At 41.5% G+C, this 26,709-nt stretch overlaps 2 protein-coding genes across 6 annotated transcripts in view; one reads left to right on the top strand and one right to left on the bottom strand.

Moving 5' to 3' along the window:
• fancl (FA complementation group L) overlaps positions 1–278 on the top strand; it is a 33,917-nt gene extending 33,639 nt beyond the window's left edge. The window contains exon 14 of the mRNA XM_026190660.1: positions 212–278. Coding sequence (XP_026046445.1) covers positions 212–247 — 36 coding nt within the window. The 3' untranslated portion in view covers positions 248–278. The remainder of the gene's footprint in view (positions 1–211) is intronic.
• Positions 56–26,709, bottom strand: LOC113035239 (serine/threonine-protein kinase VRK1-like). Of its 5 annotated transcripts, none has more exons than XM_026190655.1 (16): positions 26,470–26,709; positions 26,067–26,142; positions 25,819–25,959; positions 24,279–24,334; positions 22,347–22,416; positions 21,688–21,775; positions 18,794–18,902; positions 18,506–18,598; positions 16,751–16,883; positions 6,721–6,841; positions 5,648–5,706; positions 4,118–4,290; positions 3,873–3,926; positions 2,338–2,484; positions 902–1,060; positions 56–690 (listed from the first exon to the last, which is right to left on the bottom strand). In XM_026190655.1, the coding sequence occupies exons 3-16, from the start codon at positions 25,946–25,948 to the stop codon at positions 337–339; spliced, it is 1,746 nt and encodes a 581-aa protein (XP_026046440.1). In that variant the 5' UTR covers positions 25,949–25,959; positions 26,067–26,142; positions 26,470–26,709; the 3' UTR covers positions 56–336. The 5 variants fall into 5 exon arrangements, with proteins under 5 accessions (XP_026046440.1, XP_026046439.1, XP_026046441.1 ...); XM_026190654.1 differs by having other exon boundaries at positions 26,512–26,709; XM_026190656.1 differs by having other exon boundaries at positions 2,338–2,481; positions 26,512–26,708.

Raw genomic sequence — 26,709 nt, 5'->3', positions numbered from 1 at the left:
TGATAAAGGAGTAAGCGTGTGATACTGCGTGTCTGTGAATGCAGCTCGCCACCGATTCAAAGTCAAAGACGGTTTTATTCGAGCGTGTGAGTTGCAGTCAGAAACGAGAGCCCCCTTCATCTTTTTATCATAAAGAAATCTTTCATCGCATGTTTACCTTTACAGAACATCTAATAGGCAGAATAAACTGAGGCTTGTCCTTCTATTTCAGCCCATCACTGTGAAAATGGCAGCCCAGAAGTCCTGATGAGAGGCTTTGTGTTCCCGGCTGCTCCATCTCCACTTTGGGAAGGAGCTTTGAAAGGAGCTGTTAAAACTCGTCGATCCATTAGCTCCTCAAAGGGGCTTCAATGTACTTTGGCAAACTCTGACAACAGCAAGCAGTAAAAGAAAGGCGCCCAGAAAGAGGAACCAGGACGTCAGCCATTCACTCCATTGGGGACCGGCTTCAGGACTTGAGTTTTTGGGAAAAGACTCTTCCCATTTACCCAAAGCATCTCTGTAGTAGAGCTGGCTATCCCAGTACTTTGGATGGCTGTACACCGCTCTCTGGTGTGTGTGTGTTTGCCTGTCCATGTCACGGTTTGCTCGCTCTTCTTTTCTCCTTTGTGGGAAGACTCGGCGCTCCATTCTCGCTGAGATCAGGGGCACGTCATCTGTTTTGCTGCTTGTCCTTGTGGGGTTACGTTTCTGTTAAAGAAGGTAATTCAAGTGTGTGCACTTTGAAGCATTTAGGTGTCAACTTTCAATTCTGCTTTTTCTTTGTAACCTTTAGAAATCTGGAGGAACAACCTAACTGAAGAGTCTACAGCACATCGTAAAGATTTAGTCAGGTGTAAATAGTTGTTTTGTAGCCTTTAGTGTAAAACAGGTTCAAACTGCCCAAGCTGTGGCCTCACACCTGTTTGGGTTGAGCTCTGGGCTTTACTGGAGGACTTCTGAGATCACGTGCAGCAATGGGTTTGGGCCTTTCTTCCTCTTCCTCACTGTCAATGTCTTCATAACTGCACACAGGCCTTTGCCTCGGGGACCTTCTGACAGCAGGGAGAACTTCTTCCTTCTATATTCAAACAAATAAAAGGCAGTTTGACCAATCAGGAACTTGATCATTTATTTGACAGTGAAATTTAGTATTTTAAACAGCCACAGCTCTCAGGTGCATTACAGGTAGAGGGATGAACACATCAAAGTACAACATCTAATGGCAAACGCACAAGAACCCAGGGTGCTGTGTTGTCTGCACTGTTCCACCACTGATTTTTAGCTGTGGGTAACCCCTGCCTGTCCAGATTCATAATAAAACAAAAACACTAGCCTAATTATTCTTCATCTTCATAACGTGCTCATAGTGGAATCCATAGGGGACAAAATCCACTAACCAACCAATCGAGGCAGCAGTGAACAGCTCCTGTTTTATGAGGTAAAATGACTGTTTTTGTCAGTGGAGGCTGGTGGAGTGTAATGGCTTGTCTGACAGCAGGTAAAGCAGTAAGAATGTTCTAATGTTGGCGTCTACTTAAACCCATATTGGTTCTTTGAGGTGTGTAAAATCTGTGCCTGATGACTGTGTCCACAGCAGCGTGAGGTTTTAGATTCAGGCTCTTGTCTGTGTGGGAGATCACTTCAAAGAAACCAAATTATAACCTGCTGAGTGAAAACAGTTTACCCACGTATTACTTTTAACACAGAAATATACAACACAGTTCTGCAGCTCCTGACTGAGAAACCAACTGCTTTTATGCATGACCTGCAATATTACACATCGTACGTCTCCTGCTGATCACTCTGTTTTAACAAAGTGCCTGTGACAGATATTTGAATGTCATTCTGTCTAAAAATACTAATTTTTGATCCATTTTGTGTAAATCTTCCAGTGTTTCACCTTGAATATATTACATGAGAAGTTTGTAACTTCATTTTTCAGATTTCTTTTTAATGCAGTGTGTTTTGTGTGCAAAGGTCTTAAAAGTAGCACAAAGGCTGAAAAATGCTGGACAGTAATTTACTCAGTTTGGATGCCTTGTGGTGTTCATGTCATCTTGTACACACAGAGGTGCAACATCAGGTCAGTCAAAGCTGACCTCATCATTAGGTTAACTCCGGCTTCAGCTGTAGTCTCTGATCTTTCTTTTAGACACTTTAGCAGGAAGCAGAAATGTCACACAGTAAACTGTTACACAAGCTTCTGAACCCTTCTGATTTAATATTCCAGTGTATTTCAAATCTAGTTTCAAAGTTATTTTTGTATTTACAAGAGATGTTAAAATGGGACTCGGGTTATGTTGTCTCAGCATACTGTTGCATAAAGGGTGACAGTTAAGGTGTTTGAGGCCTTACCTGTTCTGACAGAGGTTTATTGATGGGTGGTCCTCTGATGTAGCCAGCTGGCACTGCTTTGGACTTTGCGCCTTCATGGACTTCATCATGGTCCTGTAGAGGTGCAGCTTTGGCTCTAGAGACTCCGCTCGCTCCTCCTGCTTTCTGCTGACGGAAACAAAAAACAGTTTTATTATCTCTGTGATGGCTGATGTGAGGCCGACACGACTGCTTTCTAACTGACCTCATTTCAGTCACAACATTATCTGCGAGCTTATTTCTCCTCCTTTAATGCAACGCAGCTGGAGGATAGATTGGGTCAGATATGAGATCCTGCCTTCTTCAGTGTACGAAGCTATACAGTGCAATTTAGTTCAGTGTTCTGCGTTTACTTCACCGTGTGTCACCTGCTAGCAGGAGAGCTAACATAGCATTAGCTGACGCTAGACAAGCATCAGCAGTTTGTCTCAGATGAAGGTAAGGCTTTCACTGTCCACTTCCTCATCTCAGCTACTGACTCTCAGTTTGTTTCTTTTACTGGACTGTTACTGTTGTCAAGTCCAAAATAAATACTCAAACTCAATACCAATATCCAGGAGAATACACAGTCACATTTTTCATGTTACACATAGGCAGAACTGATAATATTTGCTGCCTGATGCAAGCACCAACATTATCACTACAAAAGTTGCTGCTGAGTCCAGATTCTGTGTGAAGCCTCAGTCTAAAGGCCATTTCCTCTGAACTCCTGATCTACAGCTGTGCATGCTTTGCTCCTATGTCTTTTAATGTCACGTGAAATCTCTTTACCCCATAAGCCCATCTTTGAACTGTCTTCCTTAAATAAAACTTTGCCTCACTACAAAACTATAATCCTCCATAAAATAATTCCATATTTATCCAACACTAGTGGCAAATGATTGTGTGAACATACCCATTCAGTGGCCTTTATCTCAGCTGACATTTACTCTCCTCACTAAACCGCCTGTAAATGGCCACTTCTGTTTAACTAGGGATCAAACTGGCCAGCACTTTAGCATGGAAATTAAATGACACAAGGAGAGGAGAGGAAATCAGGAGCATAATTGGAGACACCCTGTGCTCTGTAGTGTGTGTCATCAACTCCTTCAAATTGGGCCGTTGATAGTAGGGGGGGTCAAGAAGTTATTCTGTTAAATTGAGGCAGAATCGCAGCCCTCCAGCTTCAGACCTGACCACCTCTAGTTCACATGCTCGTTGGGGCAGGTTAGCCCTCCCTTTCACTGCTGTCACAATTTAGCACTCAGGGTTAAGAGACTGAGCTGGGGAAATGAGGATCTTTGTGGCCAAACACTTAAGTAGTTGAATGTTGACTGAATGGTAAAATTCTGTCAATTATCACCAGTCTTAGATCTAATTTTTTTGGTGTATTCTCAGCTTCTGTGTCATAGTGGTTATTCTCCGATGCACGAGAAACATTTTAAGGAGGGCCAGTCAATGGTGAGAGTAATCAGACCATCACATCACAAAGATTCCCACTGGGGTTAAAGCCAGCAGTCTGTGGTGGTGAATCATACTTTCATAATCTGCCTGACGAATCCTGGCGTTGTCATCTTGGAATACGCCTGTGCCTGTGAAGTGACCACACCCGCTGAGAAAGTGAGCTGCTATAGACAGATGTCCAACTGAGCCAACATTTCAGTAAGAAGCCAAATACCTACTGGAGGATGAAGGTGGGTTCACAGGATTTCAGTGCATAAAGGAAAAGATGTCAGTGGTGCCAAATTTTTTCCACACCATCTCACAGGTTTTGAGTCCTCACCTTTTCCTTGGCTCGAGGATCTTTGGTGGGCGATTCCCCTGCAGCTCCCTGTGGCTTGGACAAATCAAGTCCTCCCCTGACAGCACTGCCCCACAGGTTTTTAAGATACTGGTAATCGGGCTTCTCTTGGTAGCCCAGTTTGTTCACATAAAGGAGGAATTTGGCCACCTCATCTGAAGACAGGAGCAGAGTGGACATCAAGAATCAGATATGTTAAGTGATACTGATTTGATTAAATCTGGTTGGATTTTTACAAAGTTACTATTCCAGAAAGTGTGCATCTTCAGAAAATGAAGCACCCTGTATATTTTTGAGTGTGTGTGTCTATGTGTGTGGTGGTATCTCTCCGCAGAGGAGATCAAGCGAGCACGTGGCTAAGGACCTGCATGTGTGGAAGTGTCATACTCAGTCAGTCCTGATGCATCACACACTGGCCAGGTGACATGTCTGGCACATACTGCAGTAGCACGGTGACACACACACACACAGGGTTGATGCATACCCCAGCTCTTATCTGTGGCGGGCAGCCGGGCTTTGTCAGCAGAGGAGAATCTAGTCCCAACCATACATCACACACCGAGCCATAGCACAGGTGTGACCTCTCCTTATAAAGAGGAGAGATAAAACACGACTAACTTTGAAAGGCATGTCAATGGGACAGCTGTTTAATTGCTACAAAGTTATTCTGGAGCTTCAGGTGAGAGAAAAGGAGACAGTGTTTTATTCTGGGTGGGACATTTTCATGTAGCCTGGACTGTCACAGCCTCGTCTCTTCTTATAATCCAGTTTAAAGATTGTCTTCACTTCAGGCATTTTTAAGCCAAACTAAGTTTAGCCTCTTCATTGAGCTCAGCAAATAACCACACAGCTACACCAAGTTTATGTGTCACGCGTCATCATTTTCACCCAGCTAGCAAAGGATTTTGCACTCTTTGCATTATTAACGTACTGGAATCTTAATTTACGATGGGAATCTAAGGTCACAACACCAAACTGTAACTATTCGGCCATGCCGCTTAATCTTTGAAGTCAGGAGTATAAAGTCAAGCAGTTAGCCACACAATTTGCCTACACAGTGCGTAAAAGTCACCCACACTGTGCTGACTCAGTTCTTGGATCAGATTCCAAGCAGCATGTGGAAGAATACAGAAACACCTGTAGAGTTGGGCTGTAGCTATATTCCATTAGACCTGAACTTGCCTTCAGTATATCTCTATAAGTAAAAAATCTTTGAAATAGTCCATTTGTAGAGAAAATATAAGTAATGACATCATTCTAATGACTAGAAAAGTCGTCATCTTAGATATGTTGTTTCTACATTAACACGTACTGATTTAAAAAAATAAAGAAGTGCTGCTCTGTCTAATCTTGTATTCTTATTAACAGAGACTCTCAGTAAACCCAGAGCCCAAAAGAAGATTTTTCTCTTCCCCTCCAAAGGCTTGTAGTTTTACTTTCAAATTCTCTCGTTAACCTGAGAAGTGGAGAACAAGTTCGCTAACCTGAAGATGCCCTTTGGCCTTGGCTTACCTGTGCTGGCTCCGCTCACTGACAGCTGCTGGACTGAATGTGGCAGATTATCCATCAGTCTGAGAGAAGAAGTGAAAACAGAAGAGGTGAGAACAGAAAAGATCTGAGAGATGGACTCGGGCAGAGCAGAAGAACGAGTTGAAATGAAGCCAAAGCACACAACATTAGTTTTTCTCACTCTGACATCAACTACACACACTCAACATAATTATTAGGAGTAGATTATGTATGCAACACTGCTGTGGAGTACATTCCATATATATCTAGCCTCATATCAGACAGAGCTGTTAAGTCATTACACTCTTATTTGCACTTGTAGTATTTGTTTCTTTTTCATTAAATTTAAAAAGAATTAATGGAAACTTTAAAAGACCATAAAAACCTGGAGAACTATTGCTGAAGACCTCATTAAAAATTACAAGAAAGTCTTGTCTTATAGAAAGCTCACCCAGAGATAAGGAAATTCTGGGTGGCTCAAGACTTTTGCACAGTACTGAAGCAGAGGAGACTTGGCAGCCACCCTAGCATGAATCCAAGCTCCAATCAAAATGAATGAGAGCTCCATAACTCTAAAAGCACACAGTAAAATCTGCCCTCCGGTATAACTTCAACAACAGACAAGAAAACTTATCCTGTTTAATGAAATGCGCTCAAGCAGTGTCCTGTAAGCGAAACAGACTCAAAGCTTTGATATAATTTTACCACTCCTTAAACCAGACAGGTGGACTGGGTGATGTCTGGGTGGACATCATTAAAACAGACTACACCTATGCTATGCTGCACATGCTTCTTTAAGGCAGAAACAGGAAGAAAGGTAGTAACGATTTATAGTTATGTTAATAAGTGAAATTCCAGTATCAGACTGTGTGTGTGTGGTACTATATGTTGTACTGTTAGAGCAACAGATGCTGCAATGCAATTATTATAATTTAATTTCACTACAGAAATCTGCGACATCAGTCAACAGCTTTTCATGGCAATAAAGAGACTAATCCAGAAAAAAAGATGTTTAAAATCTTCCACCCTTCTGTAGAGAGTACCCGGATACACGGTCAGTCTCAGTTACTCCCTACCTGGTCTTTGCCTCCTGGACCTGAGTTGGATTTTTGAGGACGTCGTCCCAAGGCAGAGACCCACATAACCAGTGAAGGAGACAGAAACCCAAAATTTGGAGGTCACCACGTCTAGATGCCGCTGTAGAGGAAGAAAAATGAGATGATGGTGACGGTGCAGTACTGCTAGCATAATTCTATAAAGACAATTTAAAGAAGACAATGAAAAAGTAGAAGCACGTAAGTCCGTAGTTAGAAAATATTGCTGTTTGTTGTTCAATCAAATAGTTGGGGTTTTTTTTCCTGTAGCATAGCCGAGGTTGGACACAAGTACTCTTAAATTTTGAGGTTAAAGCTAACACAGTAGAAATCAATCAAAAAGGCTGAAGCACAGATACTAATTCTTACACTGTGTCATCTCTCAGTGGGTTATTTTGTTTGGCCAAACAGGATGGAAACTTATCAAGACAAGAAAGTGTATATCAACTAGATTCCTCTTTTCAATTACAGTCTCTATGTGAGATTGAATACTGTGTTATACCATCATGATGACTTTTTGGTGGGTGGGTTCAGCTTCTACTTCCAAATGGACTTGTGTAGCTTCCCACACTTACTATGATTAAAAAACCCTTCTGGAGGATTCCTGCTGACTTATTTGGTCATTTTTTCTTTAGGATCTTTAAATGAGAAAAAAAAAAAAAAAAACCTGTGCGTCATCCAGACACTCAAAGTAAAACTTCAATGACTGGTTGTAACACACATCTCAAATCACTACCACATGTTACAGAAGTCAACAGTAGTGTACTGCTGACCCCATCTGTGCTCTTCCAGTCTGCTAACAGAAACATTGTTTTGTTTTTTTTAAATGGTGGAACTGATTTCACTTTAGTCTGAAACTGGTGGGAAAGTGAAAGGCAGATCACAGGCTCTCTATATAAAAGTCTGTATTTAAAAGATGGACACAGCCACCATGACATCACCCAATTGGTTTCGGACTCCACATCTTTAAGCACCAACACTAGTGGTTTGACTGCAACATGTTGGTTTTTTGAAGCCAAAAGTGACACATGGTCAATCAGTGGGACATAACAGACTGATTACTAGAATATATTCATCAAAACTAAAGGACAAGCTTCCAGGAAATATTGTTTGTCTGATAGACTGCTTAACTACAGACACGAGAGCACAATCCAGTGAAGTGACTTAAATTAGCAGAGTTGAAACCCTGCAGGGGGCACAGCCGGCTGTGTCGGCACACCTGATAACTCCAAGGTGAGACATGAAAACGATTTAAAAGCTCGTACCCTCAACAGTTGTTATCAAGGAGGAACCAATCTAAAGAGTACAAAATATGTGTCTCACACCAGACTGTAAAAATGCTTTACATTGCTGGTAAGCTCGGCATTTAAACATTGGAGTCTGTGGGGACTGACTCCGTGTTCAAGCGTGCCTCAGATGGCTGTCAGAGGAACTGGAGTTCTGGCGCTTCCACACTTCATTTTTTAGATGGGCGATCGTGGCTCAAGAGTTGGGAGTTCACCTTGTAATCGGAAGGTTGCCGGTTCGAGCCCCGGCTCGGACGGTCTCGGTCGTTGTGTCCTTGGGCAAGACACTTCACCCGTTGCCTACTGGTGGTGGTGGTCAGAGGGCCCGGTGGCGCCAGTGTCCGGCAGCCTCGCCTCTGTCAGTGCGCCCCAGGGCGGCTGTGGCTTGCCATCACCAGTGTGTGAATGGGTGGATGACTGGATATGTAAAGCGCTTTGGGGTCCTTTAAAGCGCTATATAAATACAGGCCATTTACCATTTTCCCAAAGGAAAAAGTACTGTAGCTTACTGGGGTATATTAGACTTAATAGTTACTATATACAGTAATGGACTTCTGTACATTTTACATCAGATTAAAACTTTGGGTGTAAGATTCGGATAATTATTTATTAAAAGCAACACATTTTAAATGAGAATAAGAAAGAAAAGTATGTTTCTGTGCCCCCTTTTCCCTGTTCATGCCCTATCGGCCCCCCTGGCTGAACTTTGCTAGATCCGCCCCTGCACAGTTACCAGCCGTCAGCTGTAGAAAAGGATCCTGGTGTAGAAAGTAATATTAAATAAATTCTAACAACAGCTTATCAAGCTTAAAAGTGCTGCTGTTGTTCAGCCGCTGGTTTCCTCTTTCTGGCGCGAAGTGGGCGATAAACAAACAAGAGAGACGGACTCGCGACAGAAAAGCCGATCAGCTGATCATTGATCAGTTTGACGATTGAAGTAGCAGCAGGAGAGGGCGAGGCAGTCGCTCCATATATCTGTTGTTAAGCTTAATGCAGGAATGCTTTACAAACATTCAGAGATGAACTTACACACTTGTTTTACTTCTCTCTGAGAGAACTTCCTCGGAGATGAAATGCCAGATTTCAGGCTACAAATACACACAGCCGCTCTATCACATGAGCACACTGCTCCGACGTGCTACGGTTATGAGCCGAGTTACGCCATGTCGCAAGTTTTTTGATGTGCTTTTTTGATATTTAATGGATCGGATTACATTTTTTATTTCCCTCCGATATCCGATCCAGTAATTTACGTCAGTATCGGACTGATACGTAATATCGGATCAGTCCATCTCTACTATAGAGTACAATTAGAGTGGATCAGTTGCTGACTTTAAAGAACTATTGTTCTCAATATGTGCCTTAGACCTAAGAGTCCTGTAATCAGCCATCTCAGCACTGTAAATATCCCAACACAAAAAAAGTTTCCACAAACCATAACCAGGGATCTGAACGGCACAAGTTGATGTTAGGGAACTAAATAGATTTTACAAGTGTGGCTTCCCATGTACTAAAGCAGTGGTGTCAAACTCAAATACACAGTGGGCCAAAATTCAAAACTGGAACAAAGTCGCGGGCTAACACTAATATTTATTGAAAAACAAAATCTTCCTCCAGATATAAGAATGAATCTTTTCTTATGGACTCAAACAAGTGTTGCTAAAAAACTTAATATTGAACAAGCAAAGCTTAATACTAAACGATATATATATTAGCTGTATAATACCAGTAGGCCAGCTCTAATAGTAATTTGGTATGGCTTCGCGGGCCAAATGTAATTAGGCTGCGGGCCAAATTTGGCCCGCAGGCCAGAGTTTGACACCTATGTACTAAAGCTTCTTTAAGAACAAGTCCAGACTGTGTTTGTGTCTTATTGTGGTTGTGTGTGTGACTGCATGAGTCTACATTAATGTGTGAGGTCTATCAATATTTAGCGACCAAGTCCATCCAGAGGGGTCGAGCCCAAGGGTTTTAGCAGCTCAATACTGTAACAGCCGCCACACGTCTCGGGAGAAATTACCTATCGACTGACTCCATCAGAGGGGAGAAATCTCCTCCCTGAGTCGCAGCCAGCATTGATCCTCTCCAGCCAATAGTCTGGTCTAAGGAAGAAAGCGTGGTCACTGGCACAGAAGACCACATTATGTGGGATGGGAGGGCAGTAATCTGACAACATGCAAATTCTTGAAATGTAAGTATTCAAATGTACGAATGCAAGGTTACATCTTCAAGATGAAGATGGGCACAGATCACCTATAAGTACTAAACATTTCAAGGAAACATTGTTGTGTCTGAGTCAGAAACTGCAAGGCTAACATAGAATACTAAAGTGGACCCAGCAGGAAGTCTAAATAATCAGTGAGGCTGGTCAGAACAGGAGTAGTGGTGAAAGACTGGATGTATAGAAAGGGGGTTGAGAAAAGAGGTGTTAGATAATGCCTCCCACCCAACAGCATGTGCCGTTTCTATGGAGTATTTAAGAAAAGATTATATGGATATACCACACACACACACACACACACACACACACACACACACATACACACATATATATATTAGGAGTACAACGATACTCGTATCGATATTGAACCGTTCGATACAGTGCTTTCTGTTCGGTACGCATATGTATCGAACAATACAACATTTTTTATTTATTTTATCAACTTTTCTTCTGACGATGCAGTCTTTGTTGAGCGCTCAGTGGATCTGCGTTCAACTACTCTGCCTAGGCTGCACTATCGAGTGCAGATCCACTGAGCGCAGCGCAAGCTAGCAAGACAGAAGCTAAGCTTGTTGCAACATGGCAACTGCCTCAATGCTACCCGAAATTGAACCTCCCCCACTCTCATTCAGATCTGGCGTTTGGAACTATCTTGGTTTTCATGTGAAGTATGACCCTGATGGACAAAAGTAAAACAGTATGTCGGATGTGTCACGCAATGCTCAATTTGTGGGAACTAGTGCGTTAGCGCAGTTAGCTTGTTAACGTGTTGACGCCGTCCAGCCCCAAGCACGGGGCGATCCGCGGTAACTTGTTAACGGAGATTTGCCGTGTTATGGCATTAATGTCATTTTAACGAGATTAGCGCTGACAGCACTACTGGGAACACAACGAGTATCACTGCACATTTACACCGACATCATCCTAGTGCAAAGACAAGTGGAAGCAGACAAAAACAACAAGCACGCATGCTACAAACTTTACCCGAGTCATTTAGACAGCCGTTTGGCCGCGTTAGCACACGAGTCTCCTTATGGGGACCCGATCTGTTTAATATGTTGTTGAATATAGCCCAGAAGAAGCGTATAGTATAGCTTTTATTTTGGAAAGAGCCATTTCTCTGTAATAAACTCTCTTTTCCAAAGATGAGTGATTTCTCAATCAGATAGATTTATTTTTTTATTTTGTTGTTTCAGCAACATTACATTTAAAAACTGTACTTTTGAGTTAAAATATATATTTATAATTTTAATAAATGACAAATTGAAAAGGCATGAACATTTTTTTTGTATCGAAAAAATATCGAACCGTGACACCAAAGTATCGAACCGAACCGTGAATTTTGTGTATCGTTGGACCCCTAATAAAAAAAAAAAAAAATTATAATAATATTATATATATATAGGAGGCAGATACCGTCTTTTCCACCTGTTTTGATATTTTTCAAACCTTAATGTTTGAGTGCTTGAGAACAGGTTCAAAGAAAGTGCACTCTGACAGCCTAATCTAGCAGCAGCTGACTCTGGTTTACACAAATGTTCCAGTCTCAATAAATTTGAGATTTATTGAGATACACACCCTGTGTACGGGTAGTCTCAGTCTATAGGCTGTATAATACCTTTTGAAAACCCCGGGAACTACTCTGATAGCTACCCAACTGTCTTTATTGATGTATACTAAGGTGTCAAAACTTGTCATTAAGGGTAAAGGGAAAGTTAACAAATTTCATCTTCATGGGGGAAAGGGTTAAAGAGTTCAGAATTTAAAATATTTTTTCACACATGATTTCATTTTTAATTTAGTCTTTGTTAAAATAAGCAAACCTGGGAAAGACGGGATATATTATAAAGTCCTAAATAAAGATGACTTCAATGACTTAAAATGGTAGAACCAGTCCTGAATAACATCTTTAATGGCTACTTTTTAAACAAAACAGATATGCACAAAGCCACAGAGAAAACAGAAGAAAGAGCAACCCAACATTTAAGAAACTGTCGTCATGTGCCACGCTTCATCTCAACAACTCTGATAACAAGAGTTAGATGCGTTTGCCCTTGTGGGTGTAAAGTGTGCATTAAGTCAGTGTTACACTGAGGCTGCCTATTGTTGTAAATAATTACACAGCCCTCCATAGATACCAGGAGCCAGCTGAAAGGGAATAAAGATGAAAAATACATGTGATACTGACACTAGAAATAAGTGTTGCAACTTCCAGAGTGCTATAATAGATTAACAATTAAAAAGACAACAGCTACAGTAAGTGCTGCAGACCTTTGTGTATTCTGTTATCGCAGTTCAAAATAGCATTTTGTGTGTCTGCTCCTCTGTATTCATGTAAGCATTTCCCCTCATACTGTCCTCAACAGCACAAGACAGAACAGAGACAGCTGCATCTGAGTACATACCATCACATATAAACACTTACTCAACGGAAGATTGGACACAACATAAATACGCAAGTATCGTGCATACGTAGCATTCTTGGCATACACATGCATTCTCTACATGCTTTAGACAGGGAGGTGAGGAAGTGATGCTGTTGTTGTCAATTATCTCCTATTGTTATTCAGATTCTCTAAAGCACGCTGCGGTGTCACACTCTTAACCCTTCTGCTTCACAGTCTTGTCTTTCAGAGACGGTCTTCTGTCTGCCGACCGCCCACCGAATGGCGGTAATTACACTTTTTAACTCCAAGTTCATAGGCCGGCACTCGCGTTGCGAGTTCACCAAAGCTCACCATGGTAACCTGTCAACATCTTTGTGGGGATTGTTGCCATCAGGGCATAGAAGGGTCAAGCTCTTAAACTATATCTCCAAGAGCAGTCACATGTACTCTAACACTTACCGGTCCAGCTAAGCAGGTATTAAATATAACAATATCTAGAATGTTAAGCATGTCGAATTTTTGTGTAGCTCAGGCACCAGTCAAAAAAAAAACAAAAAACAAAAAACAAAAAAACAAAACTTTTTTATTGCTGTTGGCTCTAAGAGTCGCTTGATGTTGTCACTTTACGTTTTTTCGGAGAAATCAAGTTTAACGAAGCGGAAACACCAAAAAATTAGTCCAACTTGGAAGTGCCCAAAAATGCAGTTCTTTGGAGAGGTTGTTTGAGACTGGCGACAAAAATCGAGTCCAGTGTAAAATGTCAAACCACACACCATTAAAAAGCATGTTTACAGGCTGGTACAAGAAGTGGCTTTGGCTTCTATGGATAGTTTCTTCCTTCAATAAACAGCTATAGACTATGTGCAACTTAGCATATGCTACTTCCGGTGGGGAAACTCCTGTAGGGCGCTTTGTTTCCAGTGTGATATTCGTGTCTTGTTTACGGTCGGGTTTTCCAAAAAAAGTCAACCAAATGGACGAATCAAGCAGCGATTTACATTTCTCAAGTTGTCTTGGGCATTTACCGAATATATCTGTAGATGATGTTCGTCGACTTGTCGATATTTTTCCCTCGTGCCTCAGAGCAAAAGAGAGAAAGGATTGAAATTTCTCAGTATTTGTATATAGAGTTCCCTCATTTATCGCGGATGTTATGTTCTAAAAATAACCAGGGATAGGTGTTTAAACACTCTCAAAGTTCAAAGCTTTGTAAAAAAAAACAACAAAAAAAACAAAAAAAACAAAGGCCATTATAGAATGAAACCAAAGATCAAAACCTGTTTTCAGTCCCAAACATTTATTTGAGAAATAAACCTACAGTATATTTGTTTTCCTATAAATAATAATGACAGATTTTAGAACTAATGAATTTAACTTTAAGCTTAATTGCTTAAATTAAGCTTAATGCACCTTATAATCCGGTGCGCGGTATGGTTAAAAAAAATAAATAAATAAAAAATACGGTAACTGCTACCTTCCTTTAGCATGTCCAGAAGTCCAACTTTTTGTGCGACGGTTAGCATCTTCCTCTGCCTTTTGGGTGCTACCGCAGGTGCCTTTGATGGTGCAAAACATTTCATCGACATTTTTGTGTTTGTTGGGGAGAAAACTTACAAACATACAGTACAGCACTTCAGAGTCACATTGCTAGTGATCGATGTAGCGATTCTGTACTGTACAGGAGAGCACGGCTGGGGCTTCCTCCTGGTGGGACATGCCCGGAAAACCTCGCCCAGAAGGCGCCCAGGAGGCATCCTTGTCAGATGCCCGAACCACCTCAACTGGCTCCTTTCGATGTGGAGGAGCAGCGGCTCTACTCTGAGCCCCTCCCGAATGGCCGAATTTCTCACCCTATCTCTAAGGGAGAGGCCAGCCATTAACGCAGCTTAGTAACCAAGCTTGCTAGCACTTGCTGAAAACTCAAGACATCTTATTTAGATTAACAGGTGAGATGCACGAGTCGAGAAATCAATGAGAGAATTAACCGTCTCTATATCTAGCTTTTCTTTACAGTCTCTGGTCCTGATATGTGACCAGTTAATTATTCTTTGGATTTCTTTTCTAACAATTAAGTACCTGAAAAGTTTGTAAGTACCAAACTAGAATGTGTGTTAAACTGTGTCTTGATTTTAAAAAAAAGCAAAAAAAAAAAAAAAAAAAAAAAAAAAAAGCTTAAAGACAAAATATTATCAAGAAAGTTAATAAGTAATTTGCTTGCCAGATACCAACTAAAAGAAAAGAAAAATGTGGGAAAAAAAACAGTATCTTTCTTTCTTCTGCGCCTTCTTTTCCCTCTTCTAAACATTTTACAGTTGACATGCTTTTCATGTGATAGGTTTTGCTGACAGGACACAATCTGAACCTCTTTCAATTATCGATTATGCTGATAGAAACTCTCCCATGGAGATTAGGCAGTCTGAGCCATGCTAACTCACAATATTGAACCGGTGGGTAGTGGAGTTGGTCGGTGTGGAGCTCACAGGGGTTATCTGTGACTTGCTCTAACCAAACATCAAAGCCCTTAATTAATGGGGGGATGAAAACACGATGCAGGTTATGACTTTAGCTAATTAGGGAATTGTTAAACAGAGATGGTGCTGGGGAATTCAGCAGGGGCCGCGGATGGAGAATCGATGGTCAATGAGGAAAGGGAGCAGGTAGGCAATTTGCCAGTTAATGCGTTCCCAATACCAGCAAGGAAGCCAGACAGTGCTCAAGTGGACACTACTTTACATCTATTGATAAAGACGGAAAGAATAGACATTATAGTAGCCTTAGTAAAGATAACGTAAAGCACTTTGTGAATTTTGAACACCTTTCATTCTAAGTTGTAAAATCTGACATACTTAATCAAGTTAATGTCTCTGTTCTGGTAGTTTGCATTAGAAGACCATATCTGAAAGTTAAAATGAGGTAGGGGGCATTTTTCAGTCTCTGTTCATTTTACTGTCAGTATCATGGAAACTTTCCTCATTATTTTAATGAAAAATACATCTAATAACAACAACAACAACAACACAAATAATGCGACTACTACTACTAATAATAATAATACACTGTGGCCAGTAAAAACAAAATACATTTGTAATCAGTTTTTTTGATCAGTTTCAGGAGCACTAAAATATGATATCAATGATGTAATCTAGAGAAACGCTGATATGTAGCATTCACCTACATATTAGCAGACGAACGCTACATCTGCTAATATGTCAGAACTCTTTTTAACTAACTAAGAGTATTTTTTACTAACACATTAAGTAGCTCAATCTAATTTTCAATAATGCAACTTTGTTCATGTTTAACTGTGTTTCCATCACAGAAATGAGGGTGGTATGATTCAGGTATGATCGTTTTAGCCTCTATAAGAAGTCCCTGATCAGAATGTTGTTCGTTGGTCAAGCAAGCAATGCGTTTTAAGCCCATGTTTGCAGAGAATCAGATACAATAGGAATTTGGAGCATCAGACTTTTGATGCATCAGTGGACTAATTTGCTTAATCTTCTCAGGGCTTTGGCCCTGCTGTGGAAACAATTCACAGGACATTACACGGCAATTGGCAAAGTGAGGAAGATTGTTTCGAATCATCATAAGCTTCAGAAACTTTGCTGTAGGTGTGCAAGTGCGGACCACTTTAATTAATACTGACACAATTGCCCCTGTAATAAGCAGGGGTGTCTTCTTATAGCAATTTAAGTACCTGGTGGTATCTTATTTATCCAATTTCCATTTAAGTAGGCCAGTAATAATTATAATCTGGACTTAAGTTGAAGATCATCAAGCAAAGATGTGTGGAAAATGGTTGAGAATTAAATTTGTACAGGACTGCTGACTGTTAAGTGAACTGAACACTTAACGAGACAGAATGAGCCCCTTTGAATGTTGTACTCCATAAAAGTTACTGACCAAAACAAAGATGTATGGAGGCAAATGGACTGTGCAAGTGTATGGTGAAGCTTTATTTAGCTTACCTACAAACAAGTTGTGTGGGTCATATATTCCATTGTGTGTAATTTACCAAGCACGTAAACCAACCATTAATATCCTGACATAAAATTTGAACATTTAGACAGGTTTTTATTTTCTGTTATGTTTAACTATTTAAAAAGTCAAGTGCTTACAGAGTCCTTTGTGGGCATCGATGCTGGTGTATTCGATGGTTCCATTATGGCCCTTCTTGGGGTTTTCCTTGTATTCTTTGTGGACTCCATCAGGGCAGTATCTGTAGGACAGCCCATAGTCTGCAAGGTAGACCTATAGTTCCCAACAGGACAGAAAAAAAAAAATAGTCTTCCCATCTTAAAGATACATGTGAGTTTGTGCGACGTCAACAGTTGCAGGAAAAAATTGTGAAACCTTTGAAATGTTTTTCATTTCTGCATAAGCATTGCAATTGTCTCAAAATTAAGCAAAGCAGGAAAAGAAAAGCTGATTAAACTAAGTGAAAATAGTGGAGTTGATATACAGGGGGAAAACATCCATTACCATATATCTGCTTTCAACAGATAAGGTACAGTTTTTCCATTCTCCAAACATGACACTCTCTTTCAAACAGCTTTCTGGCTTTTCATCAATATCTTTAGCAAATTGCAGACAGCAGCAGTGACTTGAGAACAGTACTTTCACCTTCCAGTCATGACATGGATTATTTTATATTCTCCCAATGATAGACTTGGGTATCCTATAGATCCCTCTTCTTTAAAAAAAAGAAAAAGAAAGGGCACCTCCTGAAAACTGTCAGACATTCACTAAAAACAGACTTTTCCCTTCTCACAGATATTTAATATTGGGTCATTGTGCTATGTTGGGATCTGCTGGAGCCAGTCGTCTAGCTTGGGGGTCACCACACTGAACACTCCGATTACCATTGTCACCACTGTTGCTTTCACCCTCCACATCTTCTCGAGCTCTTCTCTGAGCCCTTGGTACTTCTCCAGTTTCTCGAGTTCCTTCTTCCTGATGTTGCTGTCATTCTGTATCGCTACGTCTATTGTTATGGCCGTCAACCTCCGCTTGTCTACCACCACTATATCCGGTTGGTTAGCCATCACCATTTTGTCTGTCTGTATCTGGAAGTCCCACAGGATCTTAGCTTGGGTGATCTTCTTGACCACCCTTGGGGGTGTCTCCCATTTTGACCTTGGGACTTCCAGGCCATACTTGGCACAGATGTTTCTGTATACTATGCCGGCCACTTGGTTATGGTGTTCCCCGTTTGTTAGCATCTTGCCCCCTGCTGTTATGTGCTGGATTGTCTCAGGGGCATCTTTACACAGCCTGCATCCGGCTTCTTGCCTGGTGTGACCCCAGCCTCTATGGATCTTGCGCTCAGACCTTCTTCCTGTGCTGCCATGATTAGTGCCTCTGTGCCGTCTTTCAGTTCAGCTTTGTCCAGCCACTGGTGGATTTCTGGATATCAGCCACCTCCTCTATCTGCCGGTGGTACATACCGTATAGCGCCCTGTCCTTCCATGATTGTTCCTCTTCTGCTCCTCTTTCTTGAGGTTCTGCTACCTGAGGTATTCACTGAGCATGCAGCCAGTTGTGGCCATCTTCCTTATGTTCTCGTGGATGTTCGTTGTCTCACTGTGGTACTGACACACACTAGCCCTTGGCCTCCTTCCTCCCGCTTTCCTAGCGGCCTCTTCGTGGTTCCCATTTGCCTGTGGGATTCCCAGGTACTTGTATCTGTCGTCAATGTCTGCAATGTTGCCTTCTGCTAGATGAAATTGTTTAACTGAATCCTCTGCATCTTTTTTATAACTTTAATGAAACAGATGTTGTTTTGGGTTATATTTAAGATCAATGCAGTTTAAAGAAAATCAGCGGGTTTTATTCTCTCCTGTAACTGTACCAGGGATCTGCAGTGGACTGACCTGTTCAGGGTCCCTGTAACCCAGCATGAGGTTGGCAGCTTTAATGTCAGCATGGACGTACTCATTCTCATGTATGTACTCCAGTATATCCACCTGGCACAAGAATCAAAAGCATACAAAACAAGAATTTTATAGGCAGACAGTAATGCAGTAAAACGAACGTTTTGGTAAAACGGGGTCATAATTTGACAAACTGGCCTTTAACTGTGTCATTGATAGGCGATCAGGCTGCCTCAGCTTATTTATACTGGTATTATTGAACAGGTCAAAATGTGATAATTATCTCACCAGTCTCTGTCCAAGCTGGAGAACAGTGGTCTTCTTCAGTTGGCCTCCACTGGACTCACAAGCTTTCTGAAGGTCACTTCCCAGTCGATCCATGACCATGAAACGATACCTGAGTGAGAGAAGAAAAGCTCAAACTCTTGTCCTAATTCTGACATAACACAACACCAGATTTACTAACGACCCACACCGAAACTGTACTTTGTATAAAAGACTATGACAGGATGTTTTATTTAAAACAGTGGAACAAAATGCCAAATAACTGACGCTTTTCATAAGATTCACAAACAAGAGTCATAATATAGCAAACAAAGATGAAAAATCAAATAAAAATAAAAAAAATCAGAGAAAACCACAGAAAAAATCTAATACTGACAGTGATGTGAAAAACACCCCAACACGTTTTGACTAAAAGCAGATATTCTATTGGAAATAATTACTACAGTTGCCTTAATTCTAAGGCTAGATGGTTGAAATCTGATATTAAAGCAGATGACAGAGCTTTTAAGAAAGCACACGCAACCTCCCCTTCTTAAAATCAGTTTATCTGATTGATTTTGTTTGTTTTTTTTAAACTTTGGTTGTTATACATGTGGATTTCACACTGGTGCATACATCCATCCATCCATCCATCTTCATCCGCTTTGTCCTGGGCCGGGTCGCGGGGGCAGCAGCCTAAGCAAAGAGGCCCAGACCTCCCTCTCCCCAGCCACCTCCTCCAGCTTATCCGGGGGAATACCAAGGCGTTCCCAGGCCAGCCGAGAGATATAATCTCTCCAGCGTGTCCTGGGTCTGCCCCGGGGTCTCCTCCCGGTGGGACATGCCTGGAACACCTCACCCAGGAGGCGCCCAGGGGGCATCCTTGTCAGATGCCCGAACCACCTCAGCTGGCTCCTTTCGATGTGGAGCAGCAGCTGCTCTACTCTGAGCCCCTCCCGGATGGCCGAACTTCTCACCCTATCTCTAAGGGAGAGGCCAGCCACCCTTCGGAGGAAGCTCATTTCTGCCGCTTGTATCCGCGATCTCGTTCTTTCGGTCACTACCCACAGCTCGTGGCCATAGGTGAGGGTAGGGATGTAGATCGACCGGTAAATTGAGAGCTTCGCTTTTACACTCAGCTCCCTCTTCACCACGACGGACCGGTGCAGCGTCCGCATTACTGCAGCTGCAGCCCCAATCCGTCTGTCGATCTCCGGCTCCCTTCTCCCATCACTCGCGAACAAGACACCGAGATACTTGAACTCCTCCACTTGGGGCAGGAACTCATCCCCGACCCGGAGTGGGCACTCCACCCTTTTCCGGCTGAGAACCATGGCCTCAGATTTGGAGGTGCTGATCCTCATTCCCGCTGCTTCACACTCAGCTGCGAACCGTTCCAGTGCGAGCTGGAGGCCCTCACCCGATGAAGCCAACAGAACCACATCATCTGCAAAAATCAGAGATGAGATTCTGAGGCCACCAAAGTGAAAGCCCTCCGCCACTTGGCTGCGCCTAGAAATCCTGTCCATAAAAATTATGAACAGAACCGGAGACAAAGGGCAGCCCTGGCGGAGCCCATCACCCACCGGGAACGAGTCCGACTTATTGCCGGCAATGCGAACCAAGCTCTTGCAACGGTTGTATAGGGATCGAATGGCCCGTAGCAATGGGCCAGACACCCCATATTCCCGCAACACCTCCCACAGGACACCCCGAGGGACACGGTCGAATGCCTTCTCCAAGTCCACAAAACACATGTAGACTGGTTGGGCAAACTCCCATGCACCCCCTCAAGTATCCTGGAGAGGATAAAGAGCTGGTCCAGTGTTCCGCGACCAGGACGAAAACCGCATTGTTCCTCCTGTATCAGAGGTTCGACTAACGGACGAACTCTCCTTTCCAGCACCCTGGCATAGACTTTCCCAGGGAGGCTGAGGAGTGTGATCCCCCTGTAGTTGGAACACACCCTCCGGTCCCCTTTCTTAAAGATGGGGACCACCACCCCTGGTGCATACAATTTACTTGATATATGACAGCACAAATAAATACTGATGTCCACTTTACTCATGTACAGAACACGAACAAAAGCCAGCTTGGCCTGGTTTCAAAAACCCCAGAGCTCCTTTTCCTTTACGTTCCAAATATTTTACCATTTTTAAGTTCTGCCCAAAGAGTCTACTTTAGAGCAAACTTCATGGAGCTAAATGATGAAAAAAAATGACAGAACACAAACATGCTCCGTTTGTGTTTTGATGCATCTTCTGGTTAGATTAAGGCTATAATGCAGCCATATGCAGTGAAAATAAATTTTTTTCAGTTATGCTTTATATTAAGGTTCTTGTAATAAGCATTAAGTCAAGAGGCAATTAATCTTTTTTATAAGTTATTAATATGTGTTAATAATCTATATCAATGTCAATATACGTCTCTAATTAGCTTCATGTAGACAGTGCACACATCATGAATAGATGCATGGAAAGGCAGAGAGAAAAAAATAGCTTCAAAACTGACACGAAGACCTGATCTGGTTTTCATAACTGAATGTAAAATATCATATTTACAGTTGTTATGTTACATTCGGTTATGAAACCAGACCCCCCCCCCCCCCACACACACACACACACACACACACACTTACTTTTATTTATTTTTTTTAAGGAAAACATAAAATAATACCAAATGTGTCAATTTCTACAAAATACTACACTCATTCCAGTTAGGACAGCTGCATTATTAAATTTAATAACATTAGAAACACGCTGCTCTTTCTTCCTGCTTTTTTTTACATTTATGAATCTAAACACAGCATTGTTCAAGTTATTTTCTCTTTGCTTAAAATTTGGTGGCTGCAAAAAAAACAAAACAATCATAGCAACCTATGAGTTAATCAAACCTATTAGTGTTGACTGTGTCAATACCTGAGGTTATTATACTCTGCAATTCCTGACCCCCAGTACGTCGGGATGCCCAGGAAGTCCAGCTTCTTGCTTCTCTTCCATTTTTGCACTGGAACAAGTTTAGGAAAAATCACAGGTATGCATCTACACATCTACACAGGTGCTAACATGGAGCTATTGTGTCTGAATAAAAAAAAAAACAAAACAAAAACTGAGCTCTAGGAAAAGTAGGCAAATGTTTTGCCAAAAAAGAAAAAAGAAAAAGAAAAAAAGATTTGTCCTTGTAAGTGTAAGAACGTGTGCATACAAATATCAATCTTATTGGGACTACAAATACACACACACACACACAGGCCCCAGACAAAGCAGTGGGCCTGGCTCAGGGCTTGATGGCGGCTGGCCTGACTGGCTCTCAACCAGGCTGGCAGGTGGTCAGGGGCTCAGTGGAGGCCCGAGCATCATTACGTGTGAGTAGCTTCCTCTCCAAACGAAGGCGTTGGAGAGCTCAGACAAGCACGGAGAGTGGGGCCCAACTGCCACTGAGGTGCATGTTTGCTTTGGCTTATTATTAATTACTGAGCAGCACTCAGCAAAGCCTCTGAGTCTGCAGCCACTTCATCAGTCAAACGCTCTTGTGCTCCAGCAAGCTGCCGGGACACTGGACGGGTGGTGCTACTCACTGCTCTCGGGTTTGGCTGCCCTCTGGTAGAACTTGAGCTCCGAGAACAGGGAGCCATTCTCCTGGTACTCCTGCATGTATGAGCACACAGTATTAGCACAGTGCAGCTTTAACCAGTGACCATGCAAAAGTTAATTGTCTGTGTCTAATTCCAAAAGGTAAAATTGTGAAAAAAATTTGTGTCTCGGCCAGTGAGCATCATGTCACTTACATGCCTGTTTCAATGCTTTGTTTCCTGGTTGTTTATGTTATTATTCCTTATGTATCGGGAGAAATCATAAAAATACCTGGATGACACATGAATGTTGTCTAACTTTAGTCTCGTGAACCCATGTGAACAGCCCCGTGCAACTCTAAATGCTTTTTCTTTTTTTTAGCTCAAGTCCATGCCCAAACTTATGTTAACTGCAATTGTCACTGCGAAGATCTTTTAGAACTACTTCACACAGTTACACATACAATAACACTGCTAGCTGACAAATAGAATTAGAATAATAGCATTAGCTTAATTTAGCATCACAGCATAATAATTAATTGACTACTGATTGATTACTTGACTTATTGAGCTTGCTTAAGAGAGGGATTAGTTATTGTTATATCTCAAATTAAACAGCTGACAGTAAAACATCAAACAATATTTTCTTCTTCCCATTTATTTCACTGGAACATCAGGAAGCAGCAAGAAAATTTAGCATGTATAGGACTGGTTCAGAACCCAGAGTCAGACCCTGACGAAACGGCAGAAGTAGAGCCATGTAACATGAGGTGTACGGACAGAACCTTCTCATCCAGGTGAAAGGGGATGAGATGAAAATAAAGAAACCGTAAAAACTAGTATTTGTGATTGACTGTTTCCTAACTGGAAGCACACACCTCCTAAACTGTTGGTGTCGTTGAGAGTTTGCAATGCAACCAGCAGAGATTTCAGGAAGTTACTGCTCCCAGCCAAGACACAGTCCAGGACATAAGCCCTTTTAAAACCAAAATGTGTCAATATTTAAGCTCTGACTTTGGTTGGGATTTAATTGAATTTACTGTGCATTTTTTCTGTACGGCACATAGACAAACAGGCATTAATTAGACATCTCTGATTCCTGTTTCAGGTTTCAGAGCATCTTGGGGACACTAGTAAGTAAAGTAAGTAAAATTTTATTTATATAGCACCTTTCAAGATAAAAATCACAAAGTGCTTCACAGAAGCTAAAACCTAAAAATAAAAATCAACCAAAAGCAAGTTTAAAAAGATGAGTTTTTAGCTGCTTTTTTTTTTTTTTTTTTTTTTTTTTAAAAGCGAGACCACGGAGTCCACAGATCTCAGGCTCAAAAGGAGAGAGTTCCACAATCTGGGGGCCACAGTTACAAAAGCTTTGTCGCCTTTTGTTTTCAGCCTCGTGTTTTAGGCTGAAGACACTAATTCAAGTCCAAAGCATTTCTGCTTGCAAGTAAACAAAGAATGTGGCTTATGGCCTGTGCATTATTTTAGCATCTTTATTGAAGGGATAAACAGATAAAGATGCTGTCACCAAAGTTTTGTTCCCTTCACTATAGTCCAATAACTGGCACAAAAAGACACACGTGTGACAACTTCCAAGCAAGAAGAACATGTGGATTCCATCAAAGGCCATTCTGTTAACACTAAACATTACTTCTTGTGCAAAGTTGGAGGAATCATCACACCGACTTTGGTTGCACTTTGCTCTCATGTTTATTTTTGGTCCATGTGAGAAAGTCAGGTGATATTTGGTGAAATAGAAAATGAAAAAAAGAGGAAACGTCATTTTGCTGTATAACAGTCTAGTCATTTAATATCAATAACCACAGTTACACCTGCTTTCTACTGCCAGCAGCATAGTGCAGCCACATTCAAGTATCACAGCATTAACGTGTCCCTGAAGGTGGACAGGTCAGCTGTGCGTGCAACATATGTACTCACCACTTTGATGACAAAGTCAGTGTCTGTTCCAACAGGTCTGTCAATGTCCTTGGAGGCTGAAACATAACAGAAGACAGAATGAAGACGAGACAACATAATTCATGGATGAGAGCAGGCCTCTTGGATCTTAAAAATATATCCAAGGCCAGAAGGAAATGTATACGAGTGTTTTCATCACTGGATTTGTGCATGTAAGCAGTTATCTGTTTGGAAATAAAAAGATCTATACATATTAGAGGGACTGAAAAGTCAGTTTATAACAAGCATCAACATTTATGTTCCAGCGGTGCCTGTGCACCTAAAAGCTTGCCACTGAATTTTTTTACAATCCTGGCAGTTTCATGGAATATTAGGATATTACTTTAAATAAGATTTTGCATAAAATTTTATTTATTTAATATTTTTGCATAGATAAGCAATTATATTGGTTTACAATGAGGCATTCTGTCAGAAGTAAAACAAATAAAAACATTTTAATTTCATCAAGAAATACAACATAAAGAAAAGAAAATTACACAATAAAAATCTGAAACATTAATAAATGTTGCGGTTTGTCAGCATATGACTTCATCCTCAATCTGTGTTTCCTGTCCTTGAAGGTAGCACAGTCTACTGCCACTGGGAGGACCATATTACCCTCCAGTCACGCAAGAGAATATGGTGGTTGCCTGTATGGAATGAGCATGTGATCTCGTTGCCTTTGAAAAGGTTGTTTTGAAGATGGCGACCAGGTTTATGACCACTCACATTCAGTTGCCATCTTGTTGGTGCATTTTAAGACCGAGATACAACAGCAATAAGAATCACCCTGTTATAAGTTTGTTACTGAATATGGTCAAGTTGACAATTACATGCAATCTGTCTGTGACAATACAGCAATTAGCTGTGAAAAATCAACAACAATCACAAATCTGTTCGTCCTCAGTCAGTCTTTGCGGAAATTCAAAGACTCATTTTGGGCTCAAGTGCAATACACTGGCAGACTGTAGAGAGCTAGGGACAGGCCATCTACCTGCAGAGCGCATCTGCTGTCAGATTGAGGTAGTGTCCAAAGTATGTGATACAGCTGGTCTGTGGACAACTCTTGCGTGGAAAAAAGCAGTTATAACATACAAAGGCTTGAAGTGAAACCATTGTTAAAAAAAAAAAACGAAAAAAAGGATCCACTACAGCAACTTGCTTTCTGTGCCTTTCATACTGTATTGTTTAAACTTTAATGATTTTTCAAGCTTTTTCTAGAAATGGAATGAGAGAAGCATGTCACCCACAGCTATGTGTTGCTGGGCTTCTGGGGGACTGCACCTCCATGGTTGAAAACCCCCTCCATAGGTGAATACCCATGAAGTGAATGATAAAGCATAAAACAGGGGTAGGCAACTCCAGGCCTCGAGTGCCGGTGTCCTGCAGGTTTTAGATGTGTCCTTGATCCAACACAGCTGATTCAAATGGCAAAATTACCTGGAGTTGCCTACCCCTGGCATAAAACAAGCTTTCGTGTGTGGGCATGTGTAGGTTTGTCATCTGACACGTTGCTCCTTACCAAGATAGATCAGTCCAAAGCCACCTTGCCCGATGATTTTCCCCAGCCTCCATTTCTTCTTATCAGTGTCTATTAGTATGAAGCCTCCTGGAAGAGGTTTGGGTAGCACCGGTTTTCGTGGAGGTGCCATAAAAACTGAGACTGTTTAAAAAAAAAAAAATTATATATATGAAAACATGTAACGCCCTGAAACCACAGAACGCTGTATGCCTATGAGGAAAAGGAATCAGGGCTGTTTATGGACTTACTCAAGAGCTCTGGAAAACCTCCAAGGGAGTTAATGACGCACTCACACGAGGCTGAAGCAGTTACTGAAAAACAAAACTAAAACAGCGAGTGTAACTGACCATTATTAAAGTATAGTTCTATATTTCACAAGTACTTAGTACAATATACACATAAAACGTTAACGACTCACTGACTGTGTTTATCACATGGAGTTTTTGGTCAGCTTGAATGTTTGCTATGACCAACGGCTATCTAACAGTAGTAGAAACAGTTAGCTAATAACACAAGAACCCTAATAAAAAATGGAATGACAGCTGAATACAGCACAACGCAAGACCGATAAAAACACTACAGTGTTGGCTAAAAGTTACTGGCAGAACTGCTCTGCAAAGACATTTACTGTTAGAAAACTTAATTAGCAACCTGCTAAACTCAGCTAATGAGAAGTTCTTCAGTATGACTCACGGGCTGAAATGTTCAGTAACCGCCGAGATGAAGAAAAGCCGCACGTCGTCCCTTGGGATTCTTAACTAAGAACACACCGATAAGTAATTTGAACTACGCTTTCCTCGCTGGGTTCCAGCACAAACTGCTGCCCTGTAAATTGGAAACAGAAACAAACCCCTTTTCACTTCCTGAACATTATCCCTCCCGCTACGCCAC

This window comes from Astatotilapia calliptera, chromosome 13 (genome assembly GCF_900246225.1).
Source record: "Astatotilapia calliptera chromosome 13, fAstCal1.2, whole genome shotgun sequence".
Lineage (NCBI taxonomy): Eukaryota > Metazoa > Chordata > Actinopteri > Cichliformes > Cichlidae > Astatotilapia > Astatotilapia calliptera.
Note: the sequence above shows the minus strand (reverse complement) of the source record. Positions and strands in the feature narration are given on the sequence as shown.

Bases quoted from the DNA above. Each gene is read 5' to 3' on its own strand.
- LOC113035239 (XM_026190655.1), bottom strand. From the start codon at position 25,948: ATGGCACCTCCACGAAAACCGGTGCTACCCAAACCTCTTCCAGGAGGC. The intron at 21,776-22,346 runs GTGAGTAGCACC...AACTTGTTCCAG, and splicing joins GGCAGCCAAACCCGAGAGCA to TGCAAAAATGGAAGAGAAGC. The intron at 16,884-18,505 runs GTCAGTCCACTG...TGGGAACTATAG, and splicing joins GTTACAGGGACCCTGAACAG to GTCTACCTTGCAGACTATGG.